At 66.9% G+C, this 22,555-nt stretch overlaps 1 protein-coding gene across 2 annotated transcripts in view; it reads right to left on the reverse strand.

Annotated features, from left to right (window-relative positions):
• Positions 1 to 22,555, reverse strand: part of tsg101a (tumor susceptibility 101a) — a 62,436-nt gene that overhangs the window by 33,763 nt on the left and 6,118 nt on the right. For both annotated transcript variants that reach the window (XM_059651991.1, XM_048545828.2), the window contains exon 2: positions 2,537 to 2,621. In XM_059651991.1, coding sequence (XP_059507974.1) covers positions 2,537 to 2,621 — 85 coding nt within the window. The remainder of the gene's footprint in view (positions 1 to 2,536; positions 2,622 to 22,555) is intronic.

The raw sequence follows: 22,555 nt of genomic DNA on the forward strand, positions 1-22,555 counted from the left end.
GAGATCTGAATATTAGGATGATCTCCACCTGAACTGCAGGCTGACATCCTTGTGTAGTGCATAACTAGCAAAGTAGACAGGATTTAACATTAAATAGTGAGGGCAAGGGATTGACTTCAAAAAGATATTATAAATCAAAGAGTAAAGTCAAGGCCAAAAAGAAATATTTATGCAGAAAATGATAAACGTACTGTGTCAGGAAGGGATAGAGGTCAAATCCAAGAATCAACCAATACACAAGACTAGAATTTATAACAGTAAAATGACAAATTCAAGCATTCGAAATGAAACAGATGAACTGAGAGTGCAAGTAGAAATGAATAAGCACAACCTGGTAGCAACTACAGAGGCATGGCTGAAGGGTAATATAGATTGAGGACTGAATTTTGTAGGGCACAGGATACTTAAGAAAGGGGAGAAATGTTGTAGGAGTGGCTCTATTAACTAATAATAATATTAAGCAATAAAGATGGGGAATGACAAGTTCAGGAAACCAAATATGAAAGCAGTTTGGATAAAAATGAGAAATGATAAAGGCAAGCAGTCATTTGTAGGAATGATGTACAGGCTCCTTAACAGTAGTCACACACTAAGTGGAACATGAAGGAAGAACTAATAAGAGTTTTTCAGAAAGGCCAGATGGTTAGCAAATGCAACACCTATGTTCAAAAAGGGAGGAAGATTACAGGCCAATATAGGGAAAATGTTAGAAGCAATTATTAAAGAAATTATACAGGTTACTGGTGAGACTGCACCTGGAGTGCTGTACAGAGTTTCTGGTCACCTTATTTGAGGAAGCATGCAAATACATTGGAGGCAGTTCAGAGAATATTTACTAGGCTAACACCTTGAGGAGGGAGTTGTCTTATGAGAAAAGGTTGGACAGGCTACGTTTGCATCAGAAATTTAGAAAGTAGAGTGACTTATTTAAACATGCAAGGTCCTGAGGGGTTTTGAAAGGGTAGCTGTTGAGAGGATGTTTCTTCATATGTTAGAATCTAAAAGCTGGAGTCACTGTTTAAAAATCAAGCATTGCCAATTTAAAATGTAGATTAGGTGAATACTTTCTCCAAAGATCATTAGTCTTTTGAGCTCCTTTCCTAAAAGGTTGGAAGTAGAGTCCTTGAAGTTGAGTCCTTTTTAAAGCAGAAGTAGAGAGATTCTTGTCAAACTAGGGGGTAAAAGTTTATTGGGGTAATCAGGGAATGCAGATTTGAGGTTATCAGCTACGATCTTACTGAATGATGTAGCAAGTCTGAACGGTTTACTTCTTCCCCTCATTCATGTTTGTATGCAGATTTAATTAGATTGATGCCCAGAAACATGAATTTTCCCTTTGGTCCATGTTACTCTGACCAGTAAAGGAAACTGCAATGGAAGCAGAACAAATCTCAAAAGCTCTGGACGCAGCATGCATGTGATCAGTCTACCTTGGTCAGCTGCTTAAATCTGTATAAAAGATAATTAAGGACGAATGATAAATACTGGCCTTGTCACTGATACCCGTATTCCATAAACAAGCATTACGTACCAGACCAGAGAGGTGCCAATTACTGAAAGCCCCTCCTGAATTCGTGCTGAAATGTTTAGATTTAAGCAGGATTAATTCAGGAGGGGCTTTCAGTAATTGGCACCTCTCTGGTCTGGTACGTAATGCTTGTTTATGGAATATGGGTATCAGTGACAAGGCCAGTATTTATCATTTGTCCTTAATTATCTTTTATACAAAGGCTTGCAGGGTCTTTTCAAAGGGCAGTTAAGAATCAGACTACAGTTGTTTACAGTCCTGACTGGGTAAAGATGGCAAATTACAAGACATTTGTGATTTTTACTGCCACTTAGCAGTTTTGCAGTCACCAATACAAACACCAGCTTTCTATTCTTGATGTAGTTATCAATACACCCTTGTTGCCATGGTGCCTATGGAACAGATGGAGGATTAATCATGAACCAAGGCTTTGAAATCAGTACACCTGAAAATGCAGCAAATTTATAACAGCATCTGACTAGGTTAGTGAAGAAAACATTGCCACTTTATGTAGTGATCAACTTTTATTGATTTCCACATTTCATCACTTAAAGGTGCAAGGTGCTGACACCTTGTTCGGTCTACAATTCTACAGGACTAGCTGCCTCCTGGTAGTTTGCTTATGTGTCAGCCCATACTAGCTATTTGATAATGGGGCATCAGTGCAAAACAGTGGTTGGCATCCAAGTACAAGATTTTTGCTGCTGATCCAGGACAGTAGCCTTCATCTGCCCCACACAAACAGAGATTTTAAGAACATAATATTACCAAACATGGTTTTTTCCGTGCACACGCGGATTACTGTCTGTGGAACAGACGGAAGATTAACCATGACCTCAGTGAGGAAGGATCACCAGACCTGAAACATTAACTCTTTTATCCTTCACAGATGCTGCGGCTGAGCTTTTCCGGGGACTTGGTTTTTGTTCCTGATTTAAGATTCCACAGTTCTTTCGCTTTCATTAAAAGTATGAACTGTTTATTTGTATAAATTTACATATCACTCACCAAATGCATCCAATGCAGGCTTAAGATCTTTGTAGGTAGAGGTAACATTCAGGATCTCCCTCACTGTCAGATCCCTGTATTTATACTATTGAATAAAAAGTTTAATCCAAAGTTGTTTCCTTAGAGTTACACTGCCTCCACCCCATCCATGCCCCTTACTCCCTCCTCCTCCTCCTCACCCCACCGACCCTTACTCCCCCTCCGCTCCGCCCATCCCATCAAACCACCCCACCCCACCCGCCTCTAGCCCTTTGACCAGCTCCCTCCCTCCCCTTCCCAACGCGACCTACCTCCCACCCCATGCCCCTCTCCCTCCGCCACCTTGCCCCCACCTCCGACATCCTCCTCACGCTCCGTCCCCAGGCACCCTGTGTGCCCCTGCCCTTCTGGCCCCCGAACCTCCTCCCACTCCCTCCCCTCGCCCCCTCCCCCTCCCTACCCTCGCCAGGCACATTCACCCACCCTCCCTTTGCCCCCATCCCCCTCCTCGGGCACCTTGACCCTCCCTCCCTCCCTCTGCCATCGCTTGCCTCCTTCCCCGGCAACTCCACCCTCCCTCCCTCCCTCCCCTTGCCCACTCCCCCTCCCACCGCACCACCCCAGCCCCGGGCTCCATCTCTCCCCCGCAACCCCCCAACCCGCTCCATCTCTCCACTGCAGCCCTGCCCCATCTCTCCCCCGCCCCCTCCTCCCACTCCACTCCAGCCCCACCACCCTCCTCCCCATCCCACTGCAGGCCCCTCCCCCTGCAAACCCCTCCTCCTCCACTGTCCTCCGGCCCCCACCACCTGCCTCCTCCTCCCCAACCATCCTCCAGCCCCCTCCTCCCCAACCCTGCCCCCGGCCCCTGCGCCCCACGCCGCCTCCCCCGACACCGCGGCCCCTCCGCCCCGCTCGGCCTCTCCCCTCCCCGCACCGGCGCCACCTTCACCGCCGCCACGCTCCCGCTCCCCCCGCCCCTCTGCGCACCCCCCTCCTCCCCCTCCGCTCCCCGGCCCCCGCCTCCTCTCCCCCCTCCACCCTCGCCCCCTCTCCCCCCACCCTCTCCCCCCTCCCCCGCCCCTCTGCGCACCCCCTCCTCCCCACCACACCCTCCGCTCCCCCGCCGCCCCCACACCTCTCCCCCACCCTCTCCGCTCCCCAACCTCTGCCCCCTCCCCCTCCACCCTCGCCCCCTCCCTCCACCACCTCCCACACAGCTCCATTTCCCCTCCCTCCCCACCACACTCGCCCCCTCCCTCCCCACCACACTCGCCCCCTCCCCTCCCACGCAGCTCCATTTCCCCCCCCACCACCCAGCTCCATTTCCTTCCCCTCCCTCCCCTCTCCCCCCACGACCCAGCACCATTTCCCCGCCCGACCCAGTTTCCCCCCCAACCCAGCTCCATTACCTTCCCCTCAGTCCCCTCTCCCCCCCACACCGAGCTCCCCCCCCCACCCAGCTCCATTTCCCCTCCCTTCCATTCACCCCCCCCACCCAGCTCCATTTCCACCCCCGACCCAGTTCCCCCCCCAACCCAGCTCCATTTCCTTCCCCTCAGTCCCCTCTCCCCCCACCACCGAGCTCCCCCCCCGAACCCAGCTCCATTCCCCCCCCACCCAGCTCCATTCCCCCCCCCCACCCAGCTCCATTTCCCCTCCCTTCCATTCCCCCCCACCACCCAGCTCCATTCCCCCCCCACCCAGCTCCATTCCCCCCCCCACCCAGCTCCATTTCCCCTCCCTTCCATTCCCCCCCACCACCCAGCTCCATTCCCCCCCCACCCAGCTCCATTTCCCCCCCCCACCCAGCTCCATCTCCCCTCCCTCCCATTTCCCCCCCCCACCCAGCTCCATCTCCCCTCCCTCCCATTTCCCCCCCCCACCCAGCTCCATCACCCCTCCCTCCCATTTCCCCCCCCCCACCCAGCTCCATCTCCCCTCCCATTTCCCCCCCCCCACCCAGCTCCATCTCCCCTCCCTCCCATTTCCCCCCCCACCCAGCTCCATCTCCCCTCCCTCCCATTTCCCACCCCCCACCCAGCTCCATCTCCCCTCCCTCCCATTTCCCCGCCCCCACCCAGCTCCATCTCCCCTCCCTCCCATTTCCCCGCCCCCACCCAGCTCCATCTCCCCTCCCTCCCATCTCCCCCCCCCACCCAGCTCCATCTCCCCTCCCTCCCATCTCCCCCCCCCGACCCAGCTCCATCTCCCCCCCCACCCAGCTCCCCCCCACACCCAGCTCCATCTCCCCCCGACACCCAGCTCCATCTCCCCTCCCTCCCATCTCCCCCCCCGACCCAGCTCCATCTCCGCCCCCACCCAGCTCCCCCCCACACCCAGCTCCATCTCCCCCCGACACCCAGCTCCATCTCCCCTCCCTCCCATCTCCCCCCCCGACCCAGCTCCATCTCCCCTCCCTCCCATCTCCCCCCCCACCCAGCTCCATCTCCCCTCCCTCCCATCTCCCCTCCCTCCCATCTCCCCCCCCCACCCAGCTCCATCTCCCCTCCCTCCCATCTCCCCCCCCCACCCAGCTCCATCTCCCCTCCCTCCCATCTCCCCCCCCACCCAGCTCCATCTCCCCTCCCTCCCATCTCCCCCCCCACCCAGCTCCATCTCCCCCCCCCTCCCATCTCCCCCCCCCACCCAGCTCCATCTCCCCCCCCCTCCCATCTCCCCCCCCCACCCAGCTCCATCTCCCCCCCCTCCCATCTCCCCCCCCCACCCAGCTCCATCTCCCCTCCCCTCCCATCTCCCCCCCCCACCCAGCTCCATCACCCCTCCCCTCCCATCTCCCCCCCCCACCCAGCTCCCCCCCCACCCAGCTCAATCTCCCCCCCCCACCCAGCTCCCCCCCCACCCAGCTCAAGCTCCCCCCCCCCACCCAGCTCCCCCCCCCACCCAGCTCAAGCTCCCCCCCCCACCCAGCTCCCCCCCCCCACCCAGCTCAATCTCCCCCCCCACCCAGCTCCCCCCCCCACCCAGCTCCATCTCCCCCCCCCACCCAGCTCCCCCCCCCACCCAGCTCCCCCCCCCACCCAGCTCCATCTCCCCCCCCCACCCAGCTCCCCCCCCCACCCAGCTCCATCTCCCCTCCCTCCCATCTCCCCCCCCCCCCACCCAGCTCCATCTCCCCCCTCCACCCAGCTCCATCTCCCCTCCCTCCCATCTCCCCCCTCCACCCAGCTCCATGTCCCGTCCCTCCCATCTCCCCCCTCCACCCAGCTCCATCTCCCGTCCCTCCCATCTCCCCCCTCCACCCAGCTCCATCTCCCGTCCCTCCCATCTCCCCCCTCCACCCAGCTCCATCTCCCGTCCCTCCCATCTCCCCCCTCCACCCAGCTCCATCTCCCGTCCCTCCCATCTCCCCCCTCCACCCAGCTCCATCTCCCGTCCCTCCCATCTCCCCCCTCCACCCAGCTCCATCGCCCCTCCCTCCCATCTCCCCCCTCCACCCAGCTCCATCGCCCCTCCCTCCCATCTCCCCCCTCCACCCAGCTCCATCGCCCCTCCCTCCCATCTCCCCCCGCCACCCAGCTCCATCGCCCCTCCCTCCCATCTCCCCCCGCCACCCAGCTCCATCGACCCTCCCTCCCATCTCCCCCCCCACCCTGCTCCTTCTCCCCTCCCTCCCATCTCCACCCCCACCCAGCTCCTTCTCCCCTCCCTCCCATCTCCCCTCCCTCCCATCTCCCCCCCCACCCAGCTCCATCTCCCCCCCCCACCCAGCTCCATCTCCCCTCCCTCCCATCTCCCCCCCCCCACCCAGCTCCATCTCCCCTCCCTCCCATCTCCCCCCCCCACCCAGCTCCATCTCCCCCCCCCACCCAGCTCCATCTCCCCTCCCTCCCATCTCCCCCCCCCACCCAGCTCCATCTCCCCCCCCCACCCAGCTCCATCTCCCCTCCCTCCCATCTACCCCCCCCACCCAGCTCCATCTCCACCCCCCACCCAGCTCCATCTCCCCTCCCTCCCATCTCCCCCCCCCACCCAGCTCCATCTCCCCTCCCTCCCATCTCCCCCCCCACCCAGCTCCATCTCCCCCCCCCACCCAGCTCCTTCTCCCCTCCCTCCCATCTCCCCCCCCCACCCAGCTCCATCTCCCCCCCCCACCCAGCTCCATCTCCCCCCCCCACCCAGCTCCATCTCCCCCCCCCACCCAGCTCCATCTCCCCTCCCTCCCATCTCCCCCCCCCACCCAGCTCCATCTCCCCCCCCACCCAGCTCCATCTCCCCTCCCTCCCATCTCCCCCCCCCACCCAGCTCCATCTCCCCTCCCTCCCATCTCCCCCCCCCACCCAGCTCCATCTCCCCCCCCACCCAGCTCCATCTCCCCTCCCTCCCATCTCCCCCCCCCACCCAGCTCCATCTCCCCCCCCACCCAGCTCCATCTCCCCTCCCTCCCATCTCCCCCCCCCACCCAGCTCCATCTCTCCCCCCCACCCAGCTCCATCTCCCCTCCCTCCCATCTCCCCCCCTACCCAGCTCCATCTCCCCCCCCACCCAGCTCCATCTCCCCTCCCTCCCATCTCCCCCCCCCACCCAGCTCCATCTCCCCCCCCCCACCCAGCTCCATCTCCCCCCCCCCCAGCTCCATCTCCCCCCCCCCACCCAGCTCCATCTCCCCCCCCCCCACCCAGCTCCATCTCCCCCCCCCCACCCAGCTCCATCTCCCCTCCCTCCCATCTCCCCCCCCAACCCAGCTCCATCTCCCCTCCCTCCCATCTCCCCCACCACCCAGCTCCATCTCCACCCCCCCACCCAGCTCCATCTCCCCCCCCGACCCAGCTCCATCTCCCCTCCCTCCCATCTCCCCCCACCACCCAGCTCCATCTCCCCTCCCTCCCATCTCCCCCCCCACCCAGCTCCATCTCCCCCCACCTCCCACCTCCCCCCGCCACCCAGCTCCATCTCCCCCCACCTCCCACCGCCACCCAGCTCCATCTCCCCTCCCTCCCATCTCCCCCCCCCACCCAGCTCCATCTCCCCTCCCTCCCATCTCCCCCCCCCACCCAGCTCCATCTCCCCTCCCTCCCCTCTCCCCCGCCAACCCAGCTCCATTTCCCCTCCCTCCCCTCTCCCCCCCCCACCCAGCTCCATTTCCCCTCCCTCCCCTCTCCCCCCCCCAACCCAGCTCCATTTCCCCTCCCTCCCCTCTCCCCGCCCCACCCAGCTCCATTTCCCCTCCCTCCCCTCTCCCCGCCCCACCCAGCTCCATTTCCCCTCCCTCCCCTCTCCCCCCCCACCCAGCTCCATTTCCCCTCCCTCCCCTCTCCCCCCCCACCCAGCTCCATTTCCCCTCCCTCCCCTCCCCCCCCCCACCCAGCTCCATCTCCCCTCCCTCCCATCTGCCCCCCCCACCCAGCTCCATCTCCCCCCCCCACCCAGCTCCATCTCCCCTCCCTCCCATCTGCCCCCCCCACCCAGCTCCATCTCCCCTCCCTCCCATCTCCCCCCCCAACCCAGCTCCATCTCCCCTCCCTCCCATCTCCCCCACCACCCAGCTCCATCTCCACCCCCCCACCCAGCTCCATCTCCCCCCCCCACCCAGCTCCATCTCCCCCCCCCACCCAGCTCCATCTCCCCCCCCCACCCAGCTCCATCTCCCCCCCCCCCACCCAGCTCCATCTCCCCTCCCTCCCATCTCCCCCCCCGACCCAGCTCCATCTCCCCTCCCTCCCATCTCCCCCCACCACCCAGCTCCATCTCCCCTCCCTCCCATCTCCCCCCCCACCCAGCTCCATCTCCCCCCACCTCCCACCTCCCCCCGCCACCCAGCTCCATCTCCCCCCACCTCCCACCGCCACCCAGCTCCATCTCCCCCCCCCACCCAGCTCCATTTCCCCTCCCTCCCCTCTCCCCCCCCCCAACCCAGCTCCATTTCCCCTCCCTCCCCTCTCCCCGCCCCACCCAGCTCCATTTCCCCTCCCTCCCCTCTCCCCCCCCACCCAGCTCCATTTCCCCTCCCTCCCCTCCCCCCCCACCCAGCTCCACCTCCATTTCCCCTCCCTCCCCACCCAGCTCCACCTCCATTTCCCCTCCCTCCCCTCCCCCCCCACCCAGCTCCACCTCCATTTCCCTTCCCTCCCCTCCCCCCCCGACCCAGCTCCACCTCCATTTCCCCTCCCTCCCCTCCCCCCCCACCCAGCTCCACCTCCATTTCCCTTCCCTCCCCTCCCCCCTCGACCCAGCTCCACCTCCATTTCCCTTCCCTCCCCTCCCCCCCCACCCAGCTCCACCTCCATTTCCCCTCCCTCCCCTCCCCCCCCACCCAGCTCCACCTCCATTTCCCCTCCCTCCCCTCCCCCCCCCAGATCCACCTCCATTTCCCCTCCCCTCCCCACCCAGCTCCACCTCCATTTCCCCTCCCCTCCCCACCCAGCTCCACCTCCATTTCCCCTCCCCTCCCCCCGCCACCCAGCTCCACCTCCATTTCCCCTCCCTCCCCTCCCCCCCCCACCCAGCTCCACCTCCATTTCCCCTCCCCTCCCCAGCCAGCTCCACCTCCATTTCCCCTCCCCTCCCCACCCAGCTCCACCTCCATTTCCCCTCCCCTCCCCACCCAGCTCCACCTCCATTTCCCCTCCACTCCCCCCCCCACCCAGCTCCACCTCCATTTCCCCTCCCTCCCCTCCCCACCCAGCTCCACCTCCATTTCCCCTCCCTCCCCTCCCCCCCCACCCAGCTCCACCTCCATTTCCCCTCCCTCCCCTCCCCCCCCACCCAGCTCCACCTCCATTTCCCCTCCCCTCCCCACCCAGCTCCACCTCCATTTCCCCTCCCCTCCCCACCCAGCTCCACCTCCATTTCCCCTCCCCTCCCCACCCAGCTCCACCTCCATTTCCCCTCCCCTCCCCCCCCCACCCAGCTCCACCTCCATTTCCCCTCCCCTCCCCCCCCCACCCAGCTCCACCTCCATTTCCCCTCCCTCCCCTCCCCCCCCCACCCAGCTCCACCTCCATTTCCCCTCCCCTCCCCAGCCAGCTCCACCTCCATTTCCCCTCCCCTCCCCACCCAGCTCCACCTCCATTTCCCCTGCCCTCCCCCCCCCACCCAGCTCCACCTCCATTTCCCCTCCCTCCCCTGCCCACCCAGCTCCACCTCCATTTCCCCTCCCTCCCCTCCCCCCCCCACCCAGCTCCACCTCCATTTCCCCTCCCTCCCCTCCCCCCCCCACCCAGCTCCACCTCCATTTCCCCTCCCTCCCCTCCCCACCCAGCTCCACCTCCATTTCCCCTCCCTCCCCTCCCCCCCCCACCCAGCTCCACCTCCATTTCCCCTCCCCTCCCCAGCCAGCTCCACCTCCATTTCCCCTCCCCTCCCCACCCAGCTCCACCTCCATTTCCCCTCCCCTCCCCCCCCCACCCAGCTCCACCTCCATTTTCCCTCCCTCCCCCTCCCTCCCCTCCCCACCCAGCTCCACCTCCATTTCCCCTCCCTCCCCTCCCCCCCCCACCCAGCTCCACCTCCATTTCCCCTCCCTCCCCAACCCCCCCCACCCAGCTCCACCTCCATTTCCCCTCCCTCCCCTCCCCACCCAGCTCCACCTCCATTTCCCCTCCCTCCCCTCCCCCCCCGACCAAGCTCCACCTCCATTTCCCCTCCCACCCCTCCCCCCCCCACCCAGCTCCACCTCCATTTCCCCACCCTCCCCTCCCCCCCCCCACCCAGCTCCACCTCCATTTCCCCTCCCCTCCCCACCCAGCTCCACCTCCATTTCCCCTCCCCTCCCCACCCAGCTCCACCTCCATTTCCCCTCCCCTCCCACCCCCACCCAGCTCCACCTCCATTTCCCCTCCCTCCCCACCCAGCTCCACCTCCATTTCCCCTCCCTCCCCTCCCCCCCCCACCCAGCTCCACCTCCATTTCCCCTCCCTCCCCTCCCCACCCAGCTCCACCTCCATTTCCCCTCCCCTCCCCCCCCCACCCAGCTCCACCTCCATTTCCCCTCCCTCCACTCCCCACCCAGCTCCACCTCCATTTCCCCTCCCTCCCCTCCCCCCCCCACCCAGCTCCACCTCCATTTCCCCTCCCTCCCCTCCCCACCCAGCTCCACCTCCATTTCCCCTCCCTCCCCTCCCCCCCCCACCCAGCTCCACCTCCATTTCCCCTCCCTCCCCTCCCCACCCAGCTCCACCTCCATTTCCCCTCCCTCCCCTCCCCCACCCAGCTCCACCTCCATTTCCCCTCCCTCCCCTCCCCCCCCACCCAGCTCCACCTCCATTTCCCCTCCCTCCCCTCCCCCCCCACCCAGCTCCACCTCCATTTCCCCTCCCTCCCCTCCCCCCCCACCCAGCTCCACCTCCATTTCCCCTCCCTCCCCTCCCCCCCCACCCAGCTCCACCTCCATTTCCCCTCCCCTCCCCACCCAGCTCCATTTCCCCTCCCTGCCCTCCCCACCCAGCTCCAACTCCATTTCCCCTCCCTCCCCTCCCCCCCCCACCCAGCTCCACCTCCATTTCCCCTCCCTCCCCTCCCCACCCAGCTCCACCTCCATTTCCCCTCCCTCCCCTCCCCCCCCCACCCAGCTCCACCTCCATTTCCCCTCCCTCCCCTCCCCACCCAGCTCCACCTCCATTTCCCCTCCCTCCCCTCCCCCCCCACCCAGCTTCACCTCCATTTCCCCTCCCTCCCCTCCCCCCCCACCCAGCTCCACCGCCATTTCCCCCTCCCCTCCCCACCCAGCTCCATTTCCCCTCCCTCCCCTCCCCCCCCACCCAGCTCCACCTCCATTTCCCCTCCCCTCCCCACCCAGCTCCATTTCCCCTCCCTCCCCTCCCCACCCAGCTCCACCTCCATTTCCCCTCCCTCCCCTCCCCCCCCCCACCCAGCTCCTCCTCCATTTCCCCTCCCCTCCCCACCCAGCTCCACCTCCATTTCCCCTCCCTCCCCTCCCCCCCCCACCCAGCTCCACCTCCATTTCCCCTCCCCTCCCCACCCAGCTCCATTTCCCCTCCCTCCCCTCCCCACCCAGCTCCACCTCCATTTCCCCTCCCTCCCCTCCCCCCCCCACCCAGCTCCTCCTCCATTTCCCCTCCCCTCCCCACCCAGCTCCACCTCCATTTCCCCTCCCTCCCCTCCCCCCCCCACCCAGCTCCACCTCCATTTCCCCTCCCTCCCCTCCCCTCCCCACCCAGCTCCACCTCCATTTCCCCTCCCTCCCCTCCCCCCCCCCACCCAGCTCCACCTCCATTTCCCCTCCCTCCCCTCCCCTCCCCACCCAGCTCCACCTCCATTTCCCCTCCCTCCCCTCCCCCCCCACCCAGCTCCACCTCCATTTCCCCTCCCTCCCCTCCCCCCCCACCCAGCTCCACCTCCATTTCCCCCTCCCTCCCCTCCCACCCAGCTCCACCTCCATTTCCCCTCCCTCCCCTCCCCCCCCACCCAGCTCCACCTCCATTTCCCCTCCCTCCCCTCCCCCCCCACCCAGCTCCACCTCCATTTCCCCTCCCTCCCCTCCCACCCAGCTCCACCTCCATTTCCCCTCCCCTCCCCTCCCCCCCCCCAGCTCCACCTCCATTTCCCCTCCCTCCGCTCCCCCCCCACCCAGCTCCACCTCCATTTCCCCTCCCTCCGCTCCCCCCCACCCAGCTCCACCTCCATTTCCCCTCCCTCCCCTCCCCCCCCACCCAGCTCCACCTCCATTTCCCCTCCCTCCCCTCCCACCCAGCTCCACCTCCATTTCCCCTCCCTCCCCTCCCCCCCCACCCAGCTCCACCTCCATTTCCCCTCCCTCCCCTCCCCCCCCACCCAGCTCCACCTCCATTTCCCCTCCCTCCCCTCCCACCCAGCTCCACCTCCATTTCCCCTCCCTCCCCTCCCCTCCCATCCAGCTCCACCTCCATTTCCCCTCCCTCCCCTCCCCCCCCACCCAGCTCCACCTCCATTTCCCCTCCCTCCCCTCCCCCCCCACCCAGCTCCACCTCCATTTCCCCTCCCTCCCCCACCCAGCTCCACCTCCATTTCCCCTCCCTCCCCCACCCAGCTCCACCTCCATTTCCGCTCCCCTCCCCACCCAGCTCCACCTCCATTTCCCCTCCCCTCCCCACCCAGCTCCACCTCCATTTCCCCTCCCCTCCCCACCCAGCTCCACCTCCATTTCCCCTCCCCTCCCCCCCCACCCAGCTCCACCTCCATTTCCCCTCCCCTCCCCCCCCCCCACCCAGCTCCACCTCCATTTCCCCTCCCTCCCCTCCCCACCCAGCTCCACCTCCATTTCCCCTCCCCTCCCCCCCCCACCCAGCTCCACCTCCATTTCCCCTCCCTCCACTCCCCACCCAGCTCCACCTCCATTTCCCCTCCCTCCCCTCCCCGCTCCACCTCCTTTTCCCCTCCCTCCACTCCCCACCCAGCTCCACCTCCATTTCCCCTCCCTCCCCTCCCCGCTCCACCTCCATTTCCCCTCCCTCCCCTCCCCACCCAGCTCCACCTCCATTTCCCCTCCCCTCCCCCCCCCACCCAGCTCCACCTCCATTTCCCCTCCCTCGCCTCCCCACCCAGCTCCACCTCCATTTCCCCTCCCTCCCCTCCCCCCCCCACCCAGCTCCACCTCCATTTCCCCTCCCTCCCCTCCCCACCCAGCTCCACCTCCATTTCCCCTCCCTCCCCTCCCCCCCCACCCAGCTCCACCTCCATTTCCCCTCCCTCCCCTCCCCACCCAGCTCCACCTCCATTTCCACTCCCTCCCCTCCCCACCCAGCTCCACCTCCATTTCCCCTCCCTCCCCTCCCCCCCCACCCAGCTCCACCTCCATTTCCCCTCCCTCCCCTCCCCCCCACCCAGCTCCACCTCCATTTCCCCTCCCTCCCCTCCCCCCCCCACCCAGCTCCACCTCCATTTCCCCCTCCCCTCCCCACCCAGCTCCATTTCCCCTCCCTCCCCTCCCCACCCAGCTCCACCTCCATTTCCCCTCCCTCCCCTCCCCCCCCACCCAGCTCCTCCTCCATTTCCCCTCCCCTCCCCACCCAGCTCCACCTCCATTTCCCCTCCCTCCCCTCCCCCCCCACCCAGCTCCACCTCCATTTCCCCTCCTCCCCTCCCCTCCCCACCCAGCTCCACCTCCATTTCCCCTCCCTCCCCTCCCCTCCCCACCCAGCTCCACCTCCATTTCCCCTCCCTCCCCTCCCCCCCCACCCAGCTCCACCTCCATTTCCCCTCCTCCCCTCCCCTCCCCACCCAGCTCCACCTCCATTTCCCCTCCCTCCCCTCCCCCCCCCACCCAGCTCCACCTCCATTTCCCCTCCCTCCCCTCCCCCCCCACCCAGCTCCACCTCCATTTCCCCTCCCTCCCCCCACCCAGCTCCACCTCCATTTCCTCCCTCCCTCCCCCCAACCCAGCTCCACCTCCATTTCCCCCTCCCTCCCCAACCCAGCTCCACCTCCATTTCCCCTCCCCTCCCCACCCAGCTCCACCTCCATTTCCCCTCCCCTCCCACCCAGCTCCACCTCCATTTCCCCTCCCCTCCCACCCAGCTCCACCTCCATTTCCCCTCCCTCCCCACCCAGCTCCACCTCCATTTCCCCTCCCTCCCCTCCCACCCAGCTCCACCTCCATTTCCCCTCCCTCCCCTCCCCCCCCACCCAGCTCCACCTCCATTTCCCTCCCTCCCCTCCCCCCCACCCAGCTCCACCTCCATTTCCCCTCCCTCCCCTCCCACCCAGCTCCACCTCCATTTCCCCTCCCTCCCCTCCCACCCAGCTCCACCTCCATTTCCCCTCCCTCCCCTCCCCCCCACCCAGCTCCACCTCCATTTCCCCTCCCCTCCCCACCCAGCTCCATTTCCCCTCCCTCCCCTCCCCACCCAGCTCCAACTCCATTTCCCCTCCCTCCCCTCCCCCCCCCACCCAGCTCCACCTCCATTTCCCCTCCCTCCCCTCCCCACCCAGCTCCACCTCCATTTCCCCTCCCTCCCCTCCCCACCCAGCTCCACCTCCATTTCCCCTCCCTCCCCTCCCCCCCCACCCAGCTCCACCTCCATTTCCCCTCCCTCCCTCCCCCCCACCCAGCTCACCTCATTTCCCCTCCCTCCCCTCCCCCCCACCCAGCTCCACCTCCATTTCCCCCTCCCCTCCCCACCCAGCTCCATTTCCCCTCCCTCCCCTCCCCACCCAGCTCCACCTCCATTTCCCCTCCCTCCCCTCCCCCCCCCACCCAGCTCCTCCTCCATTTCCCCTCCCCTCCCCACCCAGCTCCACCTCCATTTCCCCTCCCTCCCCTCCCCCCCCACCCAGCTCCACCTCCATTTCCCCTCCCTCCCCTCCCCTCCCCACCCAGCTCCACCTCCATTTCCACTCCCTCCCCTCCCCTCCCCACCCAGCTCCACCTCCATTTCCCCTCCCTCCCCTCCCCCCCCACACCAGCTCCACCTCCATTTCCCCTCCCTCCCCTCCCCTCCCCACCCAGCTCCACCTCCATTTCCCCTCCCTCCCCTCCCCCCCACCCAGCTCCACCTCCATTTCCCCTCCCTCCCCTCCCCCCCCCACCCAGCTCCACCTCCATTTCCACTCCCTCCCCCACCCAGCTCCACCTCCATTTCCCCTCCCTCCCCAACCCAGCTCCACCTCCATTTCCCCTCCCCTCCCCACCCAGCTCCACCTCCATTTCCCCTCCCCTCCCACCCAGCTCCACCTCCATTTCCCCTCCCTCCCCTCTCCCCCCCACCCAGCTCCACCTCCATTTCCCCTCCCTCCCCTCCCACCCAGCTCCACCTCCATTTCCCCTCCCTCCCCTCCCCCCCCACCCAGCTCCACCTCCATTTCCCCTCCCTCCCCTCCCCCCCACCCAGCTCCACCTCCATTTCCCCTCCCTCCCCTCCCACCCAGCTCCACCTCCATTTCCCCTCCCTCCCCTCCCCCCCACCCAGCTCCACCTCCATTTCCCCTCCCTCCCCTCCCCCCCACCCAGCTCCCACCTCCATTTCCCCTCCCTCCCCTCCCCCCCACCCAGCTCCACCTCCATTTCCCCTCCCCCCCCCACCCAGCTCCACCTCCATTTCCCCTCCCCTCCCCACCCAGCTCCACCTCCATTTCCCCTCCCCCCCCCACCCAGCTCCACCTCCATTTCCCCTCCCTCCCCACCAGCTCCACCTCCATTTCCCCTCCCCTCCCCACCCAGCTCCACCTCCATTTCCCCTCCCCCCCCCCACCCAGCTCCACCTCCATTTCCCCTCCCCTCCCCCCCCACCCAGCTCCACCTCCATTTCCCCTCCCCTCCCCTCCCCCACCCAGCTCCACCTCCATTTCCCCTCCCTCCCCTCCCCACCCAGCTCCACCTCCATTTCCCCTCCCTCCCTCCCCCCCCCACCCAGCTCCACCTCCATTTCCCCTCCCTCCCCTCCCCCCCACCCCAGCTCCACCTCCATTTCCCCACCCTCCCCTCCCCCCCCCACCCACCCCTCCCCCCCCACCCAGCTCCACCTCCATTTCCCCTCCCTCCCCTCCCCACCCAGCTCCACCTCCATTTCCCCTCCCTCCCCTCCCCACCCAGCTCCACCTCCATTTCCCCTCCCTCCCCTCCCCCCCCACCCAGCTCCACCTCCATTTCCCCTCCCTCCCCTCCCCCCCCACCCAGCTCCACCTCCATTTCCCCTCCCTCCCCTCCCCCCCCACCCAGCTCCACCTCCATTTCCCCTCCCTCCCCTCCCCCCCACCCAGCTCCACCTCCATTTCCCCTCCCTCCCCTCCCCCCCACCAGCTCCACCTCCATTTCCCCTCCCTCCCCTCCCCCCCCCACCCAGCTCCACCTCCATTTCCCCTCCCTCCCCTCCCCCCCCCACCCAGCTCCACCTCCATTTCCCCTCCCCCCCCCACCCAGCTCCACCTCCATTTCCCCTCCCCTCCCCACCCAGCTCCACCTCCATTTCCCCTCCCCTCCCCACCCAGCTCCACCTCCATTTCCCCTCCCCTCCCCACCCAGCTCCACCTCCATTTCCCCTCCCCTCCCCACCCAGCTCCACCTCCATTTCCCCTCCCCTCCCCACCCAGCTCCACCTCATTTCCCCTCCCTCCCCTCCCCCCCCCACCCAGCTCCACCTCCCCTCCCTCCCCTCCCCCCCCACCCAGCTCCACCTCCCCTCCCTCCCCTCCCCCCCCCACCCAGCTCCACCTCCCCTCCCTCCCCTCCCCACCCAGCTCCACCTCCATTTCCCCTCCCCTCCCCACCCAGCTCCACCTCCATTTCCCCTCCCTCCCCTCCCCTCCCCACCCAGCTCCACCTCCATTTCCCCTCCCTCCCCTCCCCCCCCACCCAGCTCCACCTCCATTTCCCCTCCCTCCCTCCCCCCCCCACCCAGCTCCACCTGCATTTCCCCTCCCCTCCCCACCCAGCTCCACCTCCATTTCCCCTCCCCTCCCCACCCAGCTCCACCTCCATTTCCCCTCCCTCCCCTCCCCCCCCCACCCAGCTCCACCTCCCCTCCCTCCCCTCCCCCCCCCCACCCAGCTCCACCTCCATTTCCCCTCCCCCCCCACCCAGCTCCACCTCCATTTCCCCTCCCCTCCCCACCCAGCTCCACCTCCATTTCCCCTCCCCTCCCCACCCAGCTCCACCTCCATTTCCCCTCCCCTCCCCACCCAGCTCCACCTCCATTTCCCCTCCCTCCCCTCCCCCCCCCACCCAGCTCCACCTCCCCTCCCTCCCCTCCCCCCCCCACCCAGCTCCACGTCCCCTCCCTCCCCTCCCCCCCCCCACCCAGCTCCACCTCCATTTCCCCTCCCCTCCCCACCCAGCTCCACCTCCATTTCCCCTCCCTCCCCTCCCCTCCCCACCCAGCTCCACCTCCATTTCCCCTCCCTCCCCTCCCCCCCCACCCAGCTCCACCTCCATTTCCCCTCCCTCCCCTCCCCCCCCCACCCAGCTCCACCTGCATTTCCCCTCCCCTCCCCACCCAGCTCCACCTCCATTTCCCCTCCCCTCCCCACCCAGCTCCACCTCCATTTCCCCTCCCTCCCCTCCCCCCCCACCCAGCTCCACCTCCCCTCCCTCCCCTCCCCCCCCCCACCCAGCTCCACCTCCCCTCCCTCCCCCCACCCAGCTCCACCTCCCCTCCCTCCCCTCCCCCCCCCCACCCAGCTCCACCTCGATTTCCCCTCCCCCCCACCCAGCTCCACCTCCATTTCCCCTCCCCTCCCCCACCCAGGTCCACCTCCATTTCCCCTCCCCTCCCCACCCAGCTCCACCTCCATTTCCCCTCCCTCCCCTCCCCACCCAGCTCCACCTCCATTTCCCCTCCCTCCCCTCCCCACCCAGCTCCACCTCCATTTCCACTCCCTCCCCTCCCCACCCAGCTCCACCTCCATTTCCCCTCCCTCCCCTCCCCCCCCACCCAGCTCCACCTCCATTTCCCCTCCCTCCCCTCCCCCCCCACCCAGCTCCACCTCCATTTCCCCTCCCTCCCCTCCCCCCCCACCCAGCTCCACCTCCATTTCCCCTCCCCTCCCCACCCAGCTCCATTTCCCCTCCCTCCCCTCCCCACCCAGCTCCACCTCCATTTCCCCTCCCTCCCCTCCCCCCCCCACCCAGCTCCTCCTCCATTTCCCCTCCCCTCCCCACCCAGCTCCACCTCCATTTCCCCTCCCTCCCCTCCCCCCCCCACCCAGCTCCACCTCCATTTCCCCTCCCTCCCCTCCCCTCCCCCACCCAGCTCCACCTCCATTTCCCCTCCCTCCCCTCCCCTCCCCACCCAGCTCCACCTCCATTTCCCCTCCCTCCCCTCCCCCCCACCCAGCTCCACCTCCATTTCCCCTCCTCCCCTCCCCTCCCCACCCAGCTCCACCTCCATTTCCCCTCCCTCCCCTCCCCCCCCACCCAGCTCCACCTCCATTTCCCCTCCCTCCCCTCCCCCCCCACCCAGCTCCACCTCCATTTCCCCTCCCTCCCCCACCCAGCTCCACCTCCATTTCCCCTCCCTCCCCAACCCAGCTCCACCTCCATTTCCCCTCCCTCCCCAACCCAGCTCCACCTCCATTTCCCCTCCCCTCCCCACCCAGCTCCACCTCCATTTCCCCTCCCCTCCCACCCAGCTCCACCTCCATTTCCCCTCCCCTCCCACCCAGCTCCACCTCCATTTCCCCTCCCTCCCCACCCAGCTCCACCTCCATTTCCCCTCCCTCCCCTCCCACCCAGCTCCACCTCCATTTCCCCTCCCTCCCCTCCCCCCCCCACCCAGCTCCACCTCCATTTCCCCTCCCTCCCCTCCCCCCCCACCCAGCTCCACCTCCATTTCCCCTCCCTCCCCTCCCACCCAGCTCCACCTCCATTTCCCCTCCCTCCCCTCCCACCCAGCTCCACCTCCATTTCCCCTCCCTCCCCTCCCCCCCCACCCAGCTCCACCTCCATTTCCCCTCCCCTCCCCACCCAGCTCCATTTCCCCTCCCTCCCCTCCCCACCCAGCTCCAACTCCATTTCCCCTCCCTCCCCTCCCCCCCCCACCCAGCTCCACCTCCATTTCCCCTCCCTCCCCTCCCCACCCAGCTCCACCTCCATTTCCCCTCCCTCCCCTCCCCACCCAGCTCCACCTCCATTTCCCCTCCCTCCCCTCCCCCCCCACCCAGCTCCACCTCCATTTCCCCTCCCTCCCCTCCCCCCCCACCCAGCTCCACCTCCATTTCCCCTCCCTCCCCTCCCCCCCCACCCAGCTCCACCTCCATTTCCCCTCCCCTCCCCACCCAGCTCCATTTCCCTCCTCCCCTCCCACCCAGCTCCACCTCCATTTCCCCTCCCTCCCCTCCCCCCCCCACCCCAGCTCCACCTCCATTTCCCCTCCCTCCCCTCCCCCCCCCACCCAGCTCCACCTCCATTTCCCCTCCCTCCCCTCCCCCCCCCACCCAGCTCCACCTCCATTTCCCCTCCCTCCCCTCCCTCCCACCAGCTCCACCTCCATTTCCACTCCCTCCCCTCCCCTCCCCACCCAGCTCCACCTCCATTTCCCCCTCCCCTCCCCCCACCCAGCTCCACCTCCATTTCCCTCCTCCCCTCCCTCCCACCCAGCTCCACCTCCATTTCCCCTCCCTCCCCTCCCCCCCACCCAGCTCCACCTCCATTTCCCCTCCCTCCCCTCCCCCCCCACCCAGCTCCACCTCCATTTCCCCCTCCCCTCCCCCACCCAGCTCCACCTCCATTTCCCCTCCCTCCCCAACCCAGCTCCACCTCCATTTCCCCTCCCCTCCCCACCCAGCTCCACCTCCATTTCCCCTCCCTCCCACCCAGCTCCACCTCCATTTCCCCTCCCTCCCTCTCCCCACCCAGCTCCACCTCCATTTCCCCTCCCTCCCACCCACCCAGCTCCACCTCATTTCCCCTCCCTCCCCTCCCCCCCCACCCAGCTCCACCTCCATTTCCCCTCCCTCCCTCCCCCCCACCCAGCTCCACCTCCATTTCCCCTCCCTCCCCTCCCCACCCAGCTCCACCTCCATTTCCCCTCCCTCCCCTCCCCCCCCACCCAGCTCCACCTCCATTTCCCCTCCCTCCCCTCCCCCCCCACCCAGCTCCACCTCCATTTCCCCTCCCTCCCCTCCCCCCCCACCCAGCTCCACCTCCATTTCCCCTCCCCCCCCCCAGCCCCTCCATCCCCTCCCCTCCCACCCAGCTCCACCTCCATTTCCCCTCCCCCCCCCCACCCAGCTCCACCTCCATTTCCCCTCCCTCCCCACCCAGCTCCACCTCCATTTCCCCTCCCCTCCCCACCCAGCTCCACCTCCATTTCCCCTCCCCCCCCCACCAGCTCCACCTCCATTTCCCCTCCCCTCCCCCCCCACCCAGCTCCACCTCCATTTCCCCTCCCCTCCCCTCCCACCCAGCTCCACCTCCATTTCCCCTCCCTCCCCTCCCCACCCAGCTCCACCTCCATTTCCCTCCCTCCCCTCCCCCCCCACCCAGCTCCACCTCCATTTCCCCTCCCTCCCCTCCCCCCCCCACCCAGCTCCACCTCCATTTCCCCACCCTCCCCTCCCCCCCCCACCACCCTCCCCCCCCACCCAGCTCCACCTCCATTTCCCCTCCCTCCCCTCCCCACCCAGCTCCACCTCCATTTCCCCTCCTCCCCTCCCCACCCAGCTCCACCTCCATTTCCCCTCCCTCCCCTCCCCCCCACCCAGCTCCACCTCCATTTCCCCTCCCTCCCCTCCCCCCCACCCAGCTCCACCTCCATTTCCCCTCCCTCCCCTCCCCCCCCACCAGCTCCACCTCCATTTCCCCTCCCTCCCCTCCCCCCCCACCCAGCTCCACCTCCATTTCCCCTCCCTCCCCTCCCCCCCACCCAGCTCCACCTCCATTTCCCCTCCCTCCCCTCCCCCCCCCACCCAGCTCCACCTCCATTTCCCCTCCCTCCCCTCCCCCCCCCACCCAGCTCCACCTCCATTTCCCCTCCCCCCCCCACCCAGCTCCACCTCCATTTCCCCTCCCCCTCCCCACCCAGCTCCACCTCCATTTCCCCTCCCTCCCCCAGCTCCACCTCCATTTCCCCTCCCCTCCCACCCAGCTCCACCTCCATTTCCCCCTCCCTCCCCACCCAGCTCCACCTCCATTTCCCCCTCCCCTCCCCACCCAGCTCCACCTCCATTTCCCCTCCCTCCCCTCCCCCCCCCCACCCAGCTCCACCTCCCCTCCCTCCCCTCCCCCCCCACCCAGCTCCACCTCCCCTCCCTCCCCTCCCCCCCCCACCCAGCTCCACCTCCCCTCCCTCCCCTCCCCACCCAGCTCCACCTCCATTTCCCCTCCCCTCCCCACCCAGCTCCACCTCCATTTCCCCTCCCTCCCCTCCCCTCCCCACCCAGCTCCACCTCCATTTCCCCTCCCTCCCCTCCCCCCCCACCCAGCTCCACCTCCATTTCCCCTCCCTCCCCTCCCCCCCCCACCCAGCTCCACCTGCATTTCCCCTCCCCTCCCCACCCAGCTCCACCTCCATTTCCCCTCCCCTCCCCACCCAGCTCCACCTCCATTTCCCCTCCCTCCCCTCCCCCCCCCACCCAGCTCCACCTCCCCTCCCTCCCCTCCCCCCCCCCACCCAGCTCCACCTCCATTTCCCCTCCCCCCCCACCCAGCTCCACCTCCATTTCCCCTCCCCTCCCCACCCAGCTCCACCTCCATTTCCCCTCCCCTCCCCACCCAGCTCCACCTCCATTTCCCCTCCCCTCCCCACCCAGCTCCACCTCCATTTCCCCTCCCTCCCCTCCCCCCCCCACCCAGCTCCACCTCCCCTCCCTCCCCTCCCCCCCCCACCCAGCTCCACGTCCCCTCCCTCCCCTCCCCCCCCCCACCCAGCTCCACCTCCATTTCCCCTCCCCTCCCCACCCAGCTCCACCTCCATTTCCCCTCCCTCCCCTCCCCTCCCCACCCAGCTCCACCTCCATTTCCCCTCCCTCCCCTCCCCCCCCACCCAGCTCCACCTCCATTTCCCCTCCCTCCCCTCCCCCCCCCACCCAGCTCCACCTGCATTTCCCCTCCCCTCCCCACCCAGCTCCACCTCCATTTCCCCTCCCCTCCCCACCCAGCTCCACCTCCATTTCCCCTCCCTCCCCTCCCCCCCCACCCAGCTCCACCTCCCCTCCCTCCCCTCCCCCCCCCCACCCAGCTCCACCTCCCCTCCCTCCCCCCACCCAGCTCCACCTCCCCTCCCTCCCCTCCCCCCCCCCACCCAGCTCCACCTCGATTTCCCCTCCCCCCCCACCCAGCTCCACCTCCATTTCCCCTCCCCTCCCCACCCAGGTCCACCTCCATTTCCCCTCCCCTCCCCACCCAGCTCCACCTCCATTTCCCCTCCCTCCCCTCCCCCCCCACCCAGCTCCACCTCCCCTCCCTCCCCTCCCCCCCCCACCCAGCTCCACCTCCCCTCCCTCCCCTCCCCCCCCCACCCAGCTCCACCTCCATTTCCCCTCCCTCCCCTCCCCTCCCCACCCAGCTCCACCTCCATTTCCCCTCCCTCCCCTCCCCACCCAGCTCCACCTCCATTTCCCCACCCTCCCCTCCCCTCCCCACCCAGCTCCACCTCCATTTCCCCTCCCTCCCCTCCCCCCCCCACCCAGCTCCACCTGCATTTCCCC

Source organism: Stegostoma tigrinum, chromosome 17 (assembly GCF_030684315.1).
Source record: "Stegostoma tigrinum isolate sSteTig4 chromosome 17, sSteTig4.hap1, whole genome shotgun sequence".
Lineage (NCBI taxonomy): Eukaryota > Metazoa > Chordata > Chondrichthyes > Orectolobiformes > Stegostomatidae > Stegostoma > Stegostoma tigrinum.